The following is an 18,433-nucleotide window of genomic DNA, read 5'->3' as shown; positions in this document are numbered from 1 at the left end:
TCAATTAGGGTTGAGCAAGAACCTAGTGACAGGAAAGCTGTATCAGGAGGAGCAGCGGCTGTGCCCTAAAGGGTTTCTTCACCCTCGTGACCAAAATCTATAGTCACAGGTGAAGCGTATTTATTCGCAACCAAGCTGGAGAAAACTCAAGTAATCCCTTTGCTGGCAAAATAGCTCTGCCGAAATAAAAGCAGGCAGCACTAATTGCCTGGGGAGCTCCAGTTCTTCCCATCTCAAGCACTGGGGAGGGACCAGGCCCTTCCTACAAAAGGGCGAAGCCACGAGAAGATAAGCCTCAGCTTCACTTTTGGACAAGGCTGTAGAGTGGGATATCACTGGGGTGAGTAGCTACACCTGTGCCTGTCTGGGGTTTTTAATAACTGTGTCTTCATTAACTATAACCACACCTGTTGTTGTCTCCGAGAGGGAGACAGCTGCAGAAGATGACTCTGTCTAGGTGAAGAATGACTGTAAGAGGAGATTGGGACAATCAAATTATATGCAAAGTTAAGTTTCTAGAGTAATGAAAGCTGGGGTGGACTCTCAAGGGGAATAAGCAACACAAGAGTAATTTGGGGAGTTAAAAAAAAAAAGCAGGGAGTGATAGATTTACTAAATGTTTGCAAAGGTACAGTAACAAACTCAGAGCTATTGTCTGAGCATATGCCTGTAGGTAACAGAAGATAAATACAATTATTTAAATAGCACATTAGTATATGTGGTATACTAATGCCTTGATACACTCTCCCAACTACACTATGTTGATAAAAACTAGTGACTATAAAAAGAAGCAGTAGGAGTTGCATCAGAGGAGACACAAGCAGTGGGAAAGGAGAGAGGAAGCCACCCCAGAAGGAGACGCTGTGGTGGGGCATCAGCCAGAGGTATGGGGGCACGTGGCTGCCTTTGGCCAACTTTACTATAAACTTTTGCCTTGCAACCCAGCAGCATTAGAAAGAAATAAAGTGCATGATGGGGGCAGTCTCTTTATGTTGTGGAAATAGTTAAAAGAATAGCTGCCTGGCTAGGAACAAATACGTGCACCTGCAGCTGCAGGGCTGCACCACTTGTCCACAGCATCCACAAAGCCTTTGAGATGTCTCTCCTAAAGCAGCTGACCTCTGGAAAGGTAGACATGGGGGATGTTGAAGTGGAGTGCAGAGGATGAGAAATACAATACCTGTACTGGTAGTCTAGAAGTCAGTGGCATAAGAATAAGAGATGGTGCAAAACACGGTGGGGGCGTCCCCAGAGCATTTACAGCCACCCAAGTAAATGTGAGAGACGTGCTCTGGGAGTGTTGTCACAGCTGCTGTCCTGCCTAGCACCACCGATGATCCAGCATCCAAGCTGCTCTCCAGGAAAGCAACATATGCTTTTTTTTTTTTTTCAGTTGTGGGGAGTTGCGAATGTTTCGTCCCTCTGCGTGACTTGATTTTACTTTGCCACAGCCTGTGGTGGGGAAGTCAGTCAAGTCACCAGAAGAAAAGAGCTGAATGAGAAATGTGGTTTTCTCCATCAAAATTCCTTTAGAAAAAATGCTTTGGGAAATATTTTGCAGAAAAAAGGTTACTTCTTTTTTTTTCTGCAGCTGAGAATCAGTTGCTTTTCTTTTTAAATGAAAGCAGTTAAAATGATCGTAAACCAGAATTTTTCTTTTGAATATGTCTTCCAGCTGAAAATGCTGTGAAAAAAATGCTATTGTTCTACATGAACCTCCTTTCAAAGTTATCATTTAGGTTAAAAGACAGAAAGTGGAGAGTAATGTGAAAAATGTTGTGAGAGCAAGCAGAGACAGAGGGTTCATGCTGAAATTAGATGGAGCTGGTGGCTCAGGCTGGGAGGCCAAGAAAGGCTGAGAAGGGTCCTCAAGGCACCCTTGTAACTTTGCTTGTAATACAGCAACCTTGGTGGGAGTTTGACTTGGAAATATTACTGGCTTTTTCTCTAGAAATGTTTGAATTTGTCTCTGACTTAGGGCTGTAATTTTTTAATCTCCGAATTTGGATTGATGGTGACTATGACAAGATAATACTAGGTCTATCTTGGCTATCTGCTTATTTGGGAAAAATGTTCATCCCATGACTCATTCGAACATAAAATTAAAATGTTCATTAAAGTCTTGCATGAGTAAAGAAATGCATTGCTCTTGCATGCTGGTTTGGGGCCGATTCCTCCCAGGTGGCTTCTATCCTCACTGAGTGTGGTGGGGGCAAGTGACTGCTAGCATCAACCTGCCTCCTGCCTCCCCACCTTGCTGCAGCAGGTAGGACCCGGAGAGGTGCCCTGTCACCAAAACACTGGTGGTGGCTCTGGCTTGCTGCCCTGCTTCGACTCTGTCCCCACGGCAAGCCTGTCCTTGTTCCCACCTTGCTGGACCAGCCACCAGGAGGGACCCACAGTCACCTACCTCTGCTGAGCGGGGCTGGGCAGGAGAAGACACTCAGCATCTTCCACCTTCACCTCCCACGGACAAAAAAATGGCAAACGCTAAAGAAGGAAAAAGAAGTCTCAAAAGCCAAGCAAGATATTGCCATCCTGCAGCATCTGTGGCAATCGCCGAGGCTCCCTGGCCAAAGCCCTTCCCCAGCTGTGCTGTGGGCAGCAACTTGAAGCTCTCTGCTGAGGCAGGGATTAGGGCTTTGCATATTCCAGGTGAGAAGCACTGCAAGGAGAGCAGGTGACTTTGCATGCAAGAAGGTTGTGGCACAGAAGGGAGTAGGAGCCAAGTCTTAATGATGCTAGTATGCCTTAATCACAAGACTATTTTTTCCCTTATCATTCAAAGTGACTTGTACTACAACACCCTCCTCTGCATCTTTTATTAACCTCCTCTTTTTATCAACTGAGACGTTCATTTGCCCCTGAATTTGGGAAGACTGGGCTAGCCCTTGGGGCGACTGAATGCCGCAACGTCTCAGTTTCCCTCTCCCACTCTCATGACATGAGAAAAATACTGAGCAAGGATTTTCCCCATCACATGTTCTGCTGCTGGCACTGTGGACCAGACCATTCAGAAGGCTTTGGTTCATGCCTCATCATTCATGTGACTGCTGACTGAATACAAAATGTAGAAGGTTACCTGCTCAGTACAGATAACATCAACTATTGCACATTTTTAATCGTCACCGAAAACAGCGGCCAGTTTCATTGGACCAGCACTGGAAAAGAGACACCAACCCAGGTCTTGCAATATTTTCCTCAGCAGGTGTGTTGATGTGAAGAACTGCAGAGTTGCGCAGAGGTGTCCTCCAGCTTGGTATAAGTATTCAGCTATTTTATCGAGGGAAAAGGTTGTTTCACTGTACACACATTAAAAGCTTTAGCTGTCTGTCTGCTTATTCAGAGCTTCAGCTTGAAATTAAAAATGCAATGATATGTGCTTGCATAGGGGAGAGAGGGAGAGAAATAGCAAAGAAACCTTTTAAGGCCAGTCATTTGTTTGTATTTTACCTGTGTCTTAGGCGTACTGAAATGTCCAGTTTTTGTCCAGATCATTTGAAAAGGGATGTGGTTTGAGGATTAGAAAATCTATTTTCAAATAGCTACCAGAAAGAGGTTTTAGTTTTTAGAGCAGACTGGATGCTTTTACATTAGTTTTTCATTCCTAACAGGAAATTTTTCTTATGGTCTCCAAATTCTGGTAACTTTAAACAGTTTAACTTGGAAACCATTTCAGTGACACCCATCAGCCCCTTAGTCTCCATAAGGGGTTTAGGCATGAGTCCAGGAGGCTAGAACGCCACCACAATGTTGCAGAGAGGATATAGACAGGGTGAACATGATGTTTTTATCCACAGGGATCTTGTTTGGGAAGAATACAGCAGGATTTGGCACTTTCTGCTTGGAGTTGCTCTTCTTTTCCCGGCACGCTCATCTCTGATGGGTCAGTGCTGCACCCAGCAGGGTGCGAGGTGCTGCGCGAGAAGGTGCCAGGCAGCAGGATGCCTGGGGAGTGATGAAGCCGGGAAGTTTTGAACAAGGCTTTTTGGGGTTGCTTCCTCATTTTTCCCTCTGAAATGCTGTATTCTGTGAAATGCTGCTGCTGCTACATAGCTCCATGGGGTGCCAGCAGGGAGGGTGCGGCAGGAGGTGGACCACTGGGCATGGTGGGGGGGCCTGGGGGCTGCATCCCTACCAGCTTGTGGGGACTCTTTTGGAGTGCAGTGCTGCCTCTTTGGAGTGCAGTGCTGCCAGGGTTGGACAACTATTCCTGTTAAAAGCCTCCATTTTCAGGTGCTTGTAAAAATTGAAACCTCATCCAGCAAGGCACAGATCTTCCTTTCTAGTTGCCCTCTTCTTAAAAACAGCTGTTTGAAAAAAACCCTACAGCTGGAGGGACACACAGGAGCTATTTCTTTGGTGGAGGGGAGAGATGCTGAGGCTGGATGTGCAGCCGGGGAAGGTGGACACGTGCTGAGGCTCAGTGGGACTGGACAGGTCTCTGCAGCATCACAGGGGGACATGAGAGGGGTAAGCAGGCAGTTGGTGCAGGCAGGCAGGTTTCTCCCCTGCCTGTGCCTTGTGAAACACCTGGCAATGGTGTGATTGCATACTCCTTGTGTGGCGTGCAGGACGGGCCTGTGAATCAGTATTTCACCATGGCTTATTTACCAGGCCCCTGTTTTGTTGCTGTGGAAGCTGTAGAAGAGGCAGTAAATGAAACGGGAGCTGGTGGGAAGAGAAAGGTTTAGTAAGGCTCATCTGGACCAGTGAAAGAACTGATGAGACAAATACACACTGACTGCTGCAGATCGGGAGACTTTCTGCCTCTGTGGGAGCTGTGCAGATGCCAGGCTGCTGCTGAACCCTGTTTTCCCGTGGGGGAAAGAACAGCTCTGTGTTTTCCAGACAACAATGCAATAAAGTCAACGTTGTGTCTCCAAGCCTCGGGTCCCAAATATAGCAGCTACATGACACAAAACTTTAACCCAAGAGAAACTCACTCCTGCAGCTCAAGCATGGCTTAACAGGTTTTAGGAGGTTTTACTGGCCTCTTGCTGTGTATCCTCATTTACACTTTAGACTGATGCTGTTTGCCTGCACAGAGCAGCTCGCTGCCCAACCTCTTGTAGCCATTTTTCTTGGAAGGGGGAAGGATACATTTGATAAATGGGCTGTTGGGACCTTATCTTGGCTGTGTGACTCTTTGTTATGCATGCCTGGGGGTGGGGAGCTGGGAAGATCCCGGGTCCCCAGCCCTAGTATTTTCACTCACGGTGGTTACTGGCTCTTCCTGAATACTTTGAAGCGCGTTAGTGCTAATTAATTATCTGTAAACCTTATCACCAGCTCACCTACTAGGAAACAATGCCGTCTTGAAGACAGTAATCCTTAGGAATAGTGTTATGTCAGGGTCTGTCTGCCTCCCAGGAAATATCTCTCTGATCTGTGGAAAAAATGTGCTGAGGCTGGCAGGTGCAGCAGTGGTGGTGGCTCCATTAGCAGTGACAGAGGCAGCGAGTGGGCCCCTTTCTTTTGTAAGAGCTGAATGGTGGAACCTATTGCTCACATCCCACACTGCAGCAGGGGCAAGGCAGGCCCAGCAGCCTGGCTATCTGTTTTGGAGGGCATCGAAGGGCTCTGAACACAAGTATGAGGGACTGGGCACCCTGTACCGGGGTGGTGGCTGAGTGGCTGGTGTCCCCACGGGCACCCCACTGCAACAGGGAGGGGGGGACAGGGCAGCCAGGGCATGAACACCCCCTGGCAGCAGCAGGGATGGAGAGCTTCATAGGTGGCTTTGCCCCTGAAGCAGTAACTGGGGTAATTACACCCCACAGCCTGGCACAGGGTGAAATTTGCGGCAGGGGTTGGAGCCGTGGCTAGGGCGGTGAGGGGGCCGAAGATGAAACACTTGGAGGGAAAACAAAGCAGCCAGATTTCAAAGGCAAGAGCCTTCCCCGGTGTTTGCATATTCACACTGACTTGGTGTGGGAACAAGCACTTGGTCTGCAGTGGCCTCAGTGGCAAACTGCAGTCGGTATTATGGGTGTGTACATGTCTTCCTATGGAGCAAGTCCATGTATCTGTGTTAATAAGTCAGATCCTTGTTTTTCCACAAAAAGGCTTCTGACTCATCAGTGCTGCTGCCCACTGGTCCCTCCCCATCATCTGCAGGACCCTTGGGATCACTGATCCCCAGCTGACAGCTTGGTCCTGGCTCAGAGCTGTGGAGGCAGGTGCCTTATCAGCAGCTCTGGTTTAAAGTCTCTTGCCTAGGAAAGGTGTGCGAAGGAGAAGCCTTTGTGCCTTGAGCTCAGTTCCAGCCATGAGACCATGAAAATGTCACAGGAGCCTCCTACTCTGTCATGTGGGATTTGGAGGGCTTTGCCGTTTACAAACTCTACTTTTAAGCATGGTAGGCATGAAAAATATACCTAATGAGAGCTTTACATTAAATCGTTTATCAGCTCTCTTCCCCTCAGACCATGTCCTCCTCCATCAAAATTGAATCTGTCGTGAAGGAGAAGACCAGGATGGGAGAGTGCCCAGTCTGGGAAGAAAGGGAGACCGCACTTGTCTATGTAGACATTAACTCACAGAAAGTTTGCCGCTGGAGCCCACTCAGCAACGAGGTGCAGAGCGTGTCCGTGGGTAAGAGTCCATACTCACTGCTTCATCCTGGGAGTCTTCTCTGTCCGCCCTGTGCGTCTCTCCTGGTAGGAGTCCTGCAGATTGGTGGTCTCCCTTACTTTCCATGGGCTCACACGCCCTGTCCTCCCATGATGTGTTGCTGGGCATAGTGTGGCCCAAGCCGGCCGAGCAGAGGGGACCGTGCTCAGGGGGCCATTCTCATGTTATCCTTGCTAAGCCCAAATGGGAAGGTGTGTTTCATTTGGGACCTGCAGAGGAAAAGGTACAGTCCTAATGGCTGTGTCTGCCAGAAGCTGGAAAGATCTGAGATGTGCTAATGATCCCAGGGGAGAAGGATCTTAGCATCAGCTCAGCCTTTCCTGGGTCAGGGACATCCCAGTCAAGCCCAGATGCCCTCAGTGAGGTGGGGAGGGGTAGGGCTGAGTGATTGCCCTGGAGCCACCCACCATCTCCCGCTCCCTCTCACCCACAGGTGCCCGCGTCGGCTCGGTGGCACTGCGGCAGTGTGGGGGCTATGTCATCGCCCTTGGGACCAGGTTTGCCTTTCTGGACTGGGACACTCAGGCAGTCACTACCATCCTTGAGCTTGAGCAGGATAAACCCAACAACAGGTTCAATGATGGGAAAGTGGATCCAAAGGGGAGGTTTTTTGCTGGTAAGTTCATGGCAGAAATTTCCCCCAGAGGAAAGAGGAACTAATTACAGTATATTTTATATAATGCATTTTATTCCATGTTCTCAATTCCTCTATTGAATTCCCTGCAAAAACACTGTCATGAGTGTGAGCCATCTTGTGAATGTTCTCTTCGGTTACTGACCAATGGAGGACAAGGGACCCTGCATCCTCTGACCTGGAGGACAGAGGCTGTCGACAAGGGCTGTCTGTCAGGAAGCCTCTCCTTCTACTTGGTGAATGGTGTTTTTCAAATGTCTGCCTCCATGGGAGGTGAAACGCTGGTGAAGAGCTCACACAGGTGGGAAGGTTTCTGGAGCTGTAGAGGAGGATGCAGCTCCAGAGCAGAAGATGAGCTGTGGCTTGCACCCTTCATGTACAGCCTCCCCCGATTAGCCTGTGGGAAACAGGGATGTGGGGAGGGATCCTCGGCCTCCTGAAGGCAAGAGGGACTTTTGCCACCAGTTGCAATGCAACCAGGATCTTCCTGTGGTTTTTCTCCTCCCATATAAATGATGAGCCAAGCACAGCAATCCACACTGAAAGCTGAGAGCAACTGGTGGGAGTGAAAATGGCTCTGTATTTGTTTTGCCAGCCAACCTTTTCCTCTTATTTCAAATTTGCCCAAAATCAGGAAATTCATTTGACTCACGGTTATGCTCAAGGGCTGATGTGGCACTAGAGTTAAGGGTAAGAATAAGAGAGAAAAACCTGCTTTGCACACCTGTTCCTAGCTGTGCGTGGTGGACCAATACTTTCAACAGAGGTTTTGGCCAAGTATTGTAAAACAAGCTCATGAGGTCTTCTAAAAGGACAGGCCAACAGAGGCAGTCTATCACAGTTAAAAGAAGGCATAAAGGCCCCCCTCGAGTGTTTCCCATCCTGTCACGTCTCCTTTCTGGAGAAGAGAGAATCAGAAACTAAATAATGAGCGTAACACTGAGTCATAAATTCATTAAGAAAAAAATTGCAGTTCTGTGGTATTCTCCACTTGCTTCTGAGATAACTGTGATTTACAGCACCTGTATTTTAAAGTCACAGCCCATTTAAATGATGAAAGTAGCCTACAAAGAGCAACAACAAAAAGAGCACATGGTACTTGCCTGCGTCTTGGCTTTTGCTGTGAGCGAAACCTCAGCCCCTGGCATGCTATGGTGCTCCTTTGGGTCTTTGGTGTCTATGACTTAAACCTCCTGGCAATGCAAAAACTTGTCCTTTCCTTAGCCAGGATCATCTCCATGGGAGGCAGCTGCTCCTGACCTGCTCCTTTTACTCCTCATCAATCTGATGGGATCTGGTTAGTCCCTTTCTCCCTAAGACCTCTTAGTAACACTTAGAGGAGGTTTCTGATCAAGCATGAGGAACAAGCTTCTACTTCCTAACCAGCACTCCCATTTCATTGCAGGTACGATGGCTGAAGAAACGGCACCAGGGGTCCGAGCAAGGCATCAAGGCGCTCTCTATACCCTTTACCCTGACCATTCAGTAATAAAACAGTTAGACCAGTTGGACATCTCCAACGGTCTGGATTGGTCCCTGGACCACAGGACCTTTTTTCACATTGACAGCCTGGCATATGCTGTGCATGCCTTCAGCTATGATGTGCACACTGGAAAGATCGGTACACGTGCTTTTCTAAATTTGGTGACAAGTAGCGCTATTACTCTTTCTACATCAAGACCTGGGCATGTAAGATGCAGTGATTTATTTGACAGATCTCATATTTTCTGGTTACAGCTTGTCAGCAGGCTGACTGTGATTTTTCTCAAATTTAGTTATATGCCAGGTGTATTCGGTGAACAAACTTTTGACAATCCTTCAACTTACTTTCATCTGGACAGATGGCTCATATTTAGACCTGTTCGAGAAGTTGCAGGGAAGAAGTCATTTATACTGCAGAGTGAGAATTAGCTTATAGGATAGGATGCTATTTATTCTTGAGTGCCATCTACTGGATTCTTTGGCTGTATTAGCTCCATAAATACAAATACAGAATGTGCATGCATGTATATCACAGAAATGTATTTAAAGAATCAAGTTATCATTGTGACTGAGGTTTCCTAATTCTGAAATTAAAATTGCCTTCAAATGTTTGGCAAATTTCACTTAAATTCATTTTTCGGACAAACATTTTTTATTATATCTCAAAAAGGAAAATTTAAGTGCAAGCAAAATGGATGTAACCTCATTTCAAAACTCTGTGAAATATTTTTATGCTGGATCAACCTGTTATACTCCATGGGACTCTAAATGGTTAAATGGCCTTTGTACTCTAATGAGTGTGGACTTTTTGTAAATGTGGGTGACAATTGTACAAAATAACTATATTCACTCAGATTTAATTTTGCTGAGAAAATCTATTTGTACAGATTTTAGGACATAAGATTTCTAAAGAAGATTTAATGCAACTTTTTCCCCCCAGATACAAAAATGTAATGAGTTAGAGCTTCCTAGCCTTGGCTTTATGCTGGTGACTGTTTATTTTTGGGTGGTGTAATGGCCATAAGGCGCTGGGTCAGAGCAGGCAGACAGCTGCCCATGGGCAGTGCTCCATGGACAATGCATGTGCCCACCAACCTATCTGCACGGCAGCCTTGACTGCTAGTGGTTGGTGTCCAGGCTTAATCAAAGCTAGTAGCTTGATTGGCCATTAAAAAGTAAAGTTCTTGATCTTTAGCTGGCAGAGATTGCTTATCACCAACATTTAAACCCAAGACATTATTTATGTGATGTATTGCTCATAAAAAGACATCCTGGCTGCTGTGAGCAATGAAAGTCCAGGAAAAGTTACTAGATCGCAGAAGTTGTGGTATGGTGGGCAGCTAGTGGGTTAACAAGAGGGACATTTTGTTCTCTTCCCTTGGTAAAATAATAGGAGCTCTAATTCAGTACAATCCCAAGCTACAATGGCTGTACTGGGAACTTGTTTCTGCCAGGCTAAGTTAGGCTTTTAACTCATCTGTGAAATGCATATGTGATAAACATTTTACAGCATGTCTTTCTCACAGAAAATGAACTTATCTGTTTGCAAGAGTGTGAAAGATGTTAGACTTGGATCTGATACAGAATTGGTACCAGCCCACATAACACGGGCTTCGTAACTCTCCTTGCAGCCTGCCCCAAACTTTTGTACCATCTAGAAAAGGAGGAGCAAATGCCTGACGGGATGTGCATAGATGCGGAAGGGAAGCTCTGGGTGGCCTGTATTGATGGCGGGAGAGTCATTCGTATAGACCCAGAGACAGGTAAGGCCTCCACCAGCACATGCATATTGAGTGTCACCTACATGCCACGAACATGAGAGGAAAGGCAGCCAGGAGGAATGGATTGAAGGTGAGATAAAAAGGTGTTGTTTATTGCCTGTTTCTGCCCCATGGGTTGCCATGACCATCGTTGGTCCAGGCCCCAATCACGTTGAAAGCACATCTCCCCGTGCTGCCTCCCAATGTCAGGTACCATTGCTCCCACAGTCTGCTGATGCAGCACATCCATTTCTTAATAATGCCACTTAAAAAAAAAAAAAAAAAAGCACTGCATATCTATTGTGAGAAATATTATAAACCTGCAATTAAAAAAAAATAATTCCCAGCATTGAAATATTTAACTGGGAAACGCTATTAGGGAATGACAGCCATCCTAGGTCAGGTGTCTCTGCCCTTCCTGGCTTCACATACTGTATTGCTTCATTTTGAGAAAAGGAAACAAAACCTCACAGATATAGGGGAGAGGCTGAAAAATAGTTAGAGATGAGGCAGATGAAAGAATTTTTTTTGTCCACAAACTGTCCTTTAGGATATGGCCTCTGTCTGAAGGGGAGGTGCCTTCTGAGTAAATGCCACATCTGTGCCATGTCTACTAATAACGCATTCATATTTACATGCTTCCTAGAAAATGGACATTAGGAAACAATTGTACATTTTTCCCAGGGAAAAGAATCCAAACTGTGAGGCTGCCTACTCCGAGGATCACCTCTTGCTGCTTTGGTGGAAAAGACTACTCAGAAATGTACGTGACTTCTGCATATGATGGACTGGATGAGACCACCTTAGCCAAGGAACCTCATGCGGGAGAGATTTTCAAGGTAAACAGACTTTCTTTCTTTCTATATGTCAGACCTGCCAAGCCCCATGCTCTGAGAGTGAGATGCCTACAGCTGCCCTCACTCATCCCGCTCACCTGATGTGCTGGTCCAGATGTGTTGCTTGTTCCCCAGCAGGGCACAGCTGCTTTTGCACAGCTGCTCATGCATTTGGAAGGAATATTTGGAGAAATTGATAGTAATAGTGTTATGTTTGTTAGCCAAAGTTGGTATCCGGTCGGGATCTGAAGGCAGCCAGTGGATCTGGATCCTCCCTGTATGGCATATTCTGTAATAGACTGTAAGAAATTGGGTCTTGCTCCTATCTCTTACTATATTTTCATCAGTTTTGGAGATTTCACTCCCTTAATTCTCAGTTTTTAATTTTGCCAGGAAATCTAAATGTTTACAGCACAGATTGCTCCTTCAAAAATTAAATTCTTGAATTCACCAGGGCTAAATATTGCATCCTGATCCCAAAACTTTTGGGATTATTTTAGTCTGTTAAAAGTGGGTGCTACATTTTGAGAAACTAATCATCCATGTTTTTGTCCAGGCTCTTGAATCCAAAACTTGTTTCTTTCTTCATTTTTCAGTCCGTTAGCAAAGAGTACATCAGGAGAATAAAGTGCAGTTCTTAATCAGCAATTGCCATCATTCCCTGAAAGTTGACCACAGCATGAAAGGAAGGTTGTAAATGAGGGGGAATGAAAAAAAAAAACTAACCTAAACAAACTGTATTATCAGTTTGGCAATAGGATCAAGACATGTTCCAGGTGTGATGAAGATCTAGTCTGGGACCTTCTAGTTGAAAGAAGTGCTTGGAGCAGATTTCTCATGGCTGAGATTTCTCAAGCAGTAGAGTTTAGGAGCCCACATGAGAATTAAATGAGCCTTGCCCTTTTTATCTCTGTTCCTTGGTTCTCCAGTTCTAGAAGGGAATTTGTATTTTCCAAACTCACATTTGTCTTGCATGGGCAAAGCACATTAAAAGTTACTATGACTTGTTTGGTTAATATGGAGATAAGAACCATGTATAAGGGCCACAGATAATGTGTAAATTAGTAAAATTATTGAGTGGTGCTCAATAATCTTAAAGATCTTAATCCTAAAGAGTTCTAAAGAGCTTTGTAATGACGCTTTTCGGGCTCCTCTTGAAGCAGGGGACCCTCCACTTTTAGGGGTATTTACTATGATAGTTGTTGTACAACATTTGAATGTTTTCATTGTACTCAGCTGGAGATTTATCTGTTTCCTTTTATTTATTTTTTTTTCTTTTAAAAACAGATAACAGGCCTGGGTGTGAAAGGGATCCCACAGAATTTCTATGCTGCTTGAACACTGATGCTAAATAACAAAGAAGAAATGCTTGCATCTTGTAGTAACTCTGACAAGGAGAAGTCCAATGAACTACAGGATTTATCTGTGTGAGGATTTCCAAACCCACATTTGGGAGCATGCTTGTTTTGAATTGAAGATATTCCATCTTCTGTGGGTCCATGGTTTGATGCAATAGGTTAGAGAGGTAAAGTTAATCTGTGTTACACCTTGATAGTTTTTGTGACTTTCCATAAACCTCTTCAAGCTCGAGCTTAGTTTTGTTGAACTTTCTGATGACCAGCTTTGGATTTTCAAGTCTGTGTGGTTCCCAAAGCAGAATCTGACTCCTGGTTTGTCTTTGCATGTTACAGTGATGTACTGGCAATAATATGGCAGATTTTAATAAACATTTTAAGAGTAATGACTTGAACTGGACTGCTCCTCTGCTGTGGGACTCCCCTTGAGGTGTTTTCTTGGTGATCAGATCTACTTGTAGTACCCAGGCTCCATTTTTACACGCTTGCTAGCCAGTTTCCATTTGCCTTGTCATGAATTCTTCTGTCTTGTCTTTAGGACACCATTTACGCTGCTGAAAATAAACTGTGCAACCTTATTTTAAATATATTATGCATTTTTCTTTTCAGCTTTCAGATATTATCATGAAAATGCAGAGTGACCACACACGGTCAGGGTACAAACAGGCTGTGAGCTACCAGGATGACCTGTGATACCAAACGAGATGCTCTGTAGAGTCGTCCTGGCAGGGGTCATATTTGCACCCATAAACATGGACTTCCCTTTGGTTTACACATCTTCTTATTGCATGCATGGCCTCACCTTCTCATTTCCCTTCTTATAATGCTCTTCCTCTCCTATTTCAAGTATTTTCCTCCTTCTTCCCATTTCCCTTTAGATTTTCATTTTCTTCACTTCTCTTTCCCCTGAGCTTCTCTCTCTACTTAATCTCACCTTTTGTCAGCTTTCTTCTGTCTCTTTGTGGTCCATATTGCTCAGTATAGAGTTTGAAGTCCTTGTCCCTGCCTTCAATGCTGTATATATCTGCCCAGGTCTCTTGTCGCATTACCCTCTTCTCCTTTTTCTTCTCTGGGAGGGTAAATCTGGCCTATCAACATTTCTCCCTTTGCCCAAACTGTGCAGGGTTTTCTCCTATACCAATGACTACACCAAATATGACTCTTGAATTTGGGGTTTCCCCAAAGGCCTCAGCATACCTGCAGTGAGCCAGGTCCTGTACAAAAGCTGGCCAGACTGAGCAGCTGAGCAATGGAAGTAGAAAAGTTGCTCACCTCTTCCTCTTGCTTCTACTGTATGGTCTGCAGACAGGGCAGAAATAGCACCTTGCATATAAGTAAATGAAATGCACTTTGGAAAATGCTGTCTGTAAATGCTGAGCCTGAGTAAAAACAGAGAGTGCTGTGGAAGGGGTCTCTCAGTGTTTCCTGGCTGTGTGCAAACTGGGGCCCCGACATGCCTATCCTTATCTCCTACAACTCCATGACCTTCATTTCCCAGTGAGTAGGAGCTGATTACACCACAGCGCTGCAGAAAACACAATATCAAGGTGTATTTTTAGAGGCTTTTTAAGTAACCACTCAAGACTACACTGGATTCACCGAACCGTTGTGATCCTTTCATTATTTGAGAATGCTCGAGACCCACAGGTATCAGTGAAATCTAGCCTTTGCATTGTACTTGCTATCTTTTTACTGCCTGGAAAGATAGGCAGCACATTGTAAAACATTTTCAGGTCCTTCATGCTGACACTTTGTGATGTTACACAGAAGTCAATAATACTCATCATTTACCAGACCAGATGTTTCAGTGTCTTTCTCTGAGGTATTTGGCCTTTCCATCACTGCTATTTAAAGCCTTGAGTTATCCCTCAGGCACTATGGGCAGGGAGTAAGTACTTGATGCCTCTTAAGGATATTTCCCATGATACCCATGCATGGAGGAGCAGAGAAACTGTGGTTAGCCATGCAGAAATGTTAAACACAGTTTCCATGGGGCTGTATGCCTATTACCCCTAGAATTAGCTGTTTTCTCCAGAACCAGCAGCCCTCTCCTGGCCAGGTGTCCCTCATAGCAGTTTTGAAAGAACAAAGCTGGGTTGATTTCTTGCTTTTAAAATATCCATAATGCCCAGCTCTGTTATGTGGTAGCCTTCTGGCCTGCTGGCAAGCAGGAGGTCTGGTTCTGAGCTCTGATCAGGCAGAGAGCAGGTTAAGCCATGTGTCCCAGGACAATGTCCTACCCATTTTGAAGGGGCATGTGACCTGAAGAAGGTTAGGTGGTATGTTTGGCCCCTCCAGTTGAACTAGGCCACAGTCCAGAAAGAAATCTGAGATCCAGAGGGCCAAGAAGGGAGCTTTATTCACTAAGTGCTATTGAATATACTTGTCCATTGAACTGGATTTTCCAAAGTTACCTGAAGTCTACTGTAAAACCTGTGTTAGGTACTTTTTGGACGCTTATTCTAGATGATTACTTTAGGTCATTATCAAGCACTTTGCTCCTGTGCAACTTGACCAGATAATTGATCCATCGATCTGCTTCACTCCTAACTTGTCCTGGAAGGGAGGTGAGTCCATAGAGCTGTATGACGATAACTTGAATGAGAAATAAATTGTTCAGCTCATTCTAATGTTTGCTCAACAACTGGGCTGTTGTTTTTTGCCCTAGTCATAATTTCAATAGTAATTAAGCTGCTGGAGATTCTTAAGAGCAAAAGTGTTAAATGCCCTTTGGCACCATAGCAATGACAAACTGGTATAAGGAACACCGACAGTTATGCAAGATTTCCTGTTTACCCCATCCAGAGAGGAATGTGAAGGCAGGATGTTTGGAGGCAAGTCAAGTGTCCTAACCTTTAATTAAAAACCCTAGGAAGTGTGTGCAGATACCTTATTTAATAAAAAATACCCAATTTGCAAAGTTGACTATTCACTAGGCTATTTGCTCTGCCAGAAAAGGAAAGTAGATAATTTTGAAACAATTTACTCTTGAGAAATCCCTAATACCCTCATCATTTTTTTTCTAGAGCTTCCCCAGGCATGCACGCCACGCTCACTGATTTGTAATTCTTCAGCCGCTCCTTCCTCCATCTCCAAAGGGAGACACTGTGTGCTGCTCTCAGACTCCAAGGTCCAATCCCAAGGCTTTGGGATCTCTCTCATCATAGCACAGCTTCCCAAAATGAAGAAAGGTTTGAAGATTAATTTCTCTCTGTCACCTACTTCACTTCTCTTCAGATTTCAGAAGTTGCTGTTTTGTGATTTTACTTCTGAAAAAACGAGTCTTGATTGAAAAACATGGTGGGACTATTCTCCAGCTTTGTTAACCAAAGTGAAGCAAAGGCCCTTTGCCTTGAGCAGGATGAAGTCATGAAGGAAGGGAGTATAGGACTGGGTTCATTCCCTTTGTGCATGTGGGAACAATATGGTATCTATAGTCCTTGGTGAGGATACACTCTGAGATGGTTACTGGGTGACCGTTTACATGGTTGCTGTGGGTCTGCCCCACATGCTGAGAAGCACCACAGGGAGGATGCTGCCTGCCCAGGGGTAACCTCCTGATGGAGTATATCCCCAACGTGGATCACAGGCAGAACATGAAACAGCTTGTCAGCAAGACAGCAGAGACTGATGGGAGGTGGCTTCCCTTGTAAGGGATTGCTCGGTACGTCCTGCCTTTTATAAGTTTTTCTAAGTATTTACTATGTTTATTGTATATTTAACCTATACCAGGCTGTATAAATCTTGCATGCTCTTGCATGCTTCTGTGTGTGTTGGGAACAGGCTTTCAACTGGGAAGATTTCGGTCCTTGTGTTTTCTAGCCCTTGTGGGACAAGCTGACTGCCTTTTTGTGCCTTCCTGAAAAGATGTGTCTTTGAGAAAACTTATTAAATCTGAACCGAGGGTCTCCAAATATTCGTTAAGTGCAGCTAGGATGTGAATGAAGCTTGTTAAACATCATGTCTGTGCTGGCATTACAGCTGCACCCAAGTGGTGTCACAGGTCTGGAACTGGCAAATACAGCAATGTAGGGTTTGCTTCACTGGCTTTTACTGTTGTGCCTAGGACTCCAGGCAGGAAAGAAGACGTAAAAATATTTCTTAATCCCAGATAAGGAGACATAATAATTTTTCTATTAATTTTTTTTCTTGTTCTGATTATCTACTTCGTCTTAACGAGAAACTGTAAAGATGGTCTCTTTGCTAATGAGAGAGGGGACAGACACAAAGTAGCTGACTTCAAATAAAAAGTTCACAAGTGCTACCTACTGTGGTTAAGTAGGTCCCTGGCAGAACAAAGAGGTAGCTGCCCTGCTGAAATGACCTGACTGTGCATAGTTTGTTTATTTTACCTAGACCCTATCATGATCCATACTCACATCAGTGTCAAACTTAAAAACAAAACTTTGAATCCAGATCTTTGCTACCTTCTTGCTGTTATCTCTCTGTGTCAATGTGGACTGAGATTTCAGAGGGTAATAATGCACAGCCTACAAAGGAGAGACATTGAACTTTGAACCTCTATTCACATGAAAATACTCTTGGAAGAGTCACTTGCCCTATGAGAAGCCCTATGAACTACTAAAGGCACTTGCCCTATGAACTATTAACAGGACTACTGGATGACCTGCGGGGTGACTTTGGTCAGCAGATGGGCCTGACTGGGAAAATGGCAGGAACAAGAGGTATCTCCTCAGGAGGTATATGAGCAGGAACTGGATGTCTGCAAAAGAATGACTGAAGGGTGGAAATAGCTGTAGATTAATTTATTTTGTCTAAGATTGCAGATGTCTTGAGCTGCTTAAAGTACTGTTTTATTAAGTTTGTTTGTGCTGCGTGTTGCAGTATTGACAACCCGAAAGTCAAAGAAATGGTGTTGATATCAGGTTCTTCTGCATCAAAATAAGACTCACATGAGCTGTAAATACAAGCAGTGATAACCTCTGAGGAGCTATAAGACTCTCATCCTCACCACCTTCTGTCTTCTTAAAGATGAAAGTGTTCAACCCTGTGTTTAGCAGTACCCAGGTCATGTTAGGGAAGAGAGGGTGTGAGTGAATACCCTGTCAAGACTGTGGTATCTTCTGGAAAGAGATGATATCACAGCATTGGTACACAGAGGATTTTAAGATGAAGGGAAAGAGAAAGAGCTACCAAAGGTGAGATTTAACATTGAAGCTGAGGTGATGACAAAGAGAAATGTGGAGGGACAGAGAGGGGAAGGACGTGTTGCTGGCAGGTGTGGGAAAAGGCAAGTTACAGGAAGGTGGGGTCCATAATTTGGAATTAAATCATAAACTGGAAGAATTGTACATGGAGGGACACTTAGGACTCAGAGGAATCTGAAGATGCTTGCTACATCCTCTGCAGGGCTTTCCCTGCCTGCTGATCGTTTCTTGTATCCAAAGGGAGATGGTGGTGGGGCAAAAGCTGAACTGCCCTCTGCCATACTTTTTGCAAAGACCTTCCCTCTTTTTTAAATCACCTCAGACCCAAACAGCTGGGGTGGTCCACAATGGACCCATTCATATCTAATGTGGTGAGGAGTGTCAGTGCAGGGTGTGGGACTATAGAGGATGATGGATTTATCCCCATGTCAACACTATTGGGATGCCATGGTCACATTAAGAGTTTGGAGCAGTGACAGGTGGGCTACAAGAAAGCCAAGGAGTGTGAGGTTGGTCCGGAGCAGATAAGAGGAGCCTTGCCTGTATTACAAAGTGCTGGGCT

At 44.9% G+C, this 18,433-nt stretch overlaps 1 protein-coding gene across 1 annotated transcript; it reads left to right on the top strand.

Annotated features, from left to right (window-relative positions):
- The first annotated feature begins 6,431 nt into the window (after positions 1-6,431).
- On the top strand, positions 6,432-12,686 carry LOC141940176 (regucalcin-like). Its single transcript, XM_074860949.1, has 6 exons — positions 6,432-6,597; positions 7,070-7,252; positions 8,676-8,891; positions 10,384-10,515; positions 11,197-11,351; positions 12,636-12,686. Exons 1-6 carry the CDS (start codon positions 6,432-6,434, stop codon positions 12,684-12,686), a joined length of 903 nt encoding a protein of 300 aa, XP_074717050.1.
- Positions 12,687-18,433: the final 5,747 nt, after the last annotated feature.

This window comes from Strix uralensis, chromosome 2, assembly GCF_047716275.1.
Source record: "Strix uralensis isolate ZFMK-TIS-50842 chromosome 2, bStrUra1, whole genome shotgun sequence".
In the NCBI taxonomy this organism is placed as follows: Eukaryota; Metazoa; Chordata; class Aves; order Strigiformes; family Strigidae; genus Strix; species Strix uralensis.
This window is presented reverse-complemented; position numbering and strand designations above follow the sequence as displayed.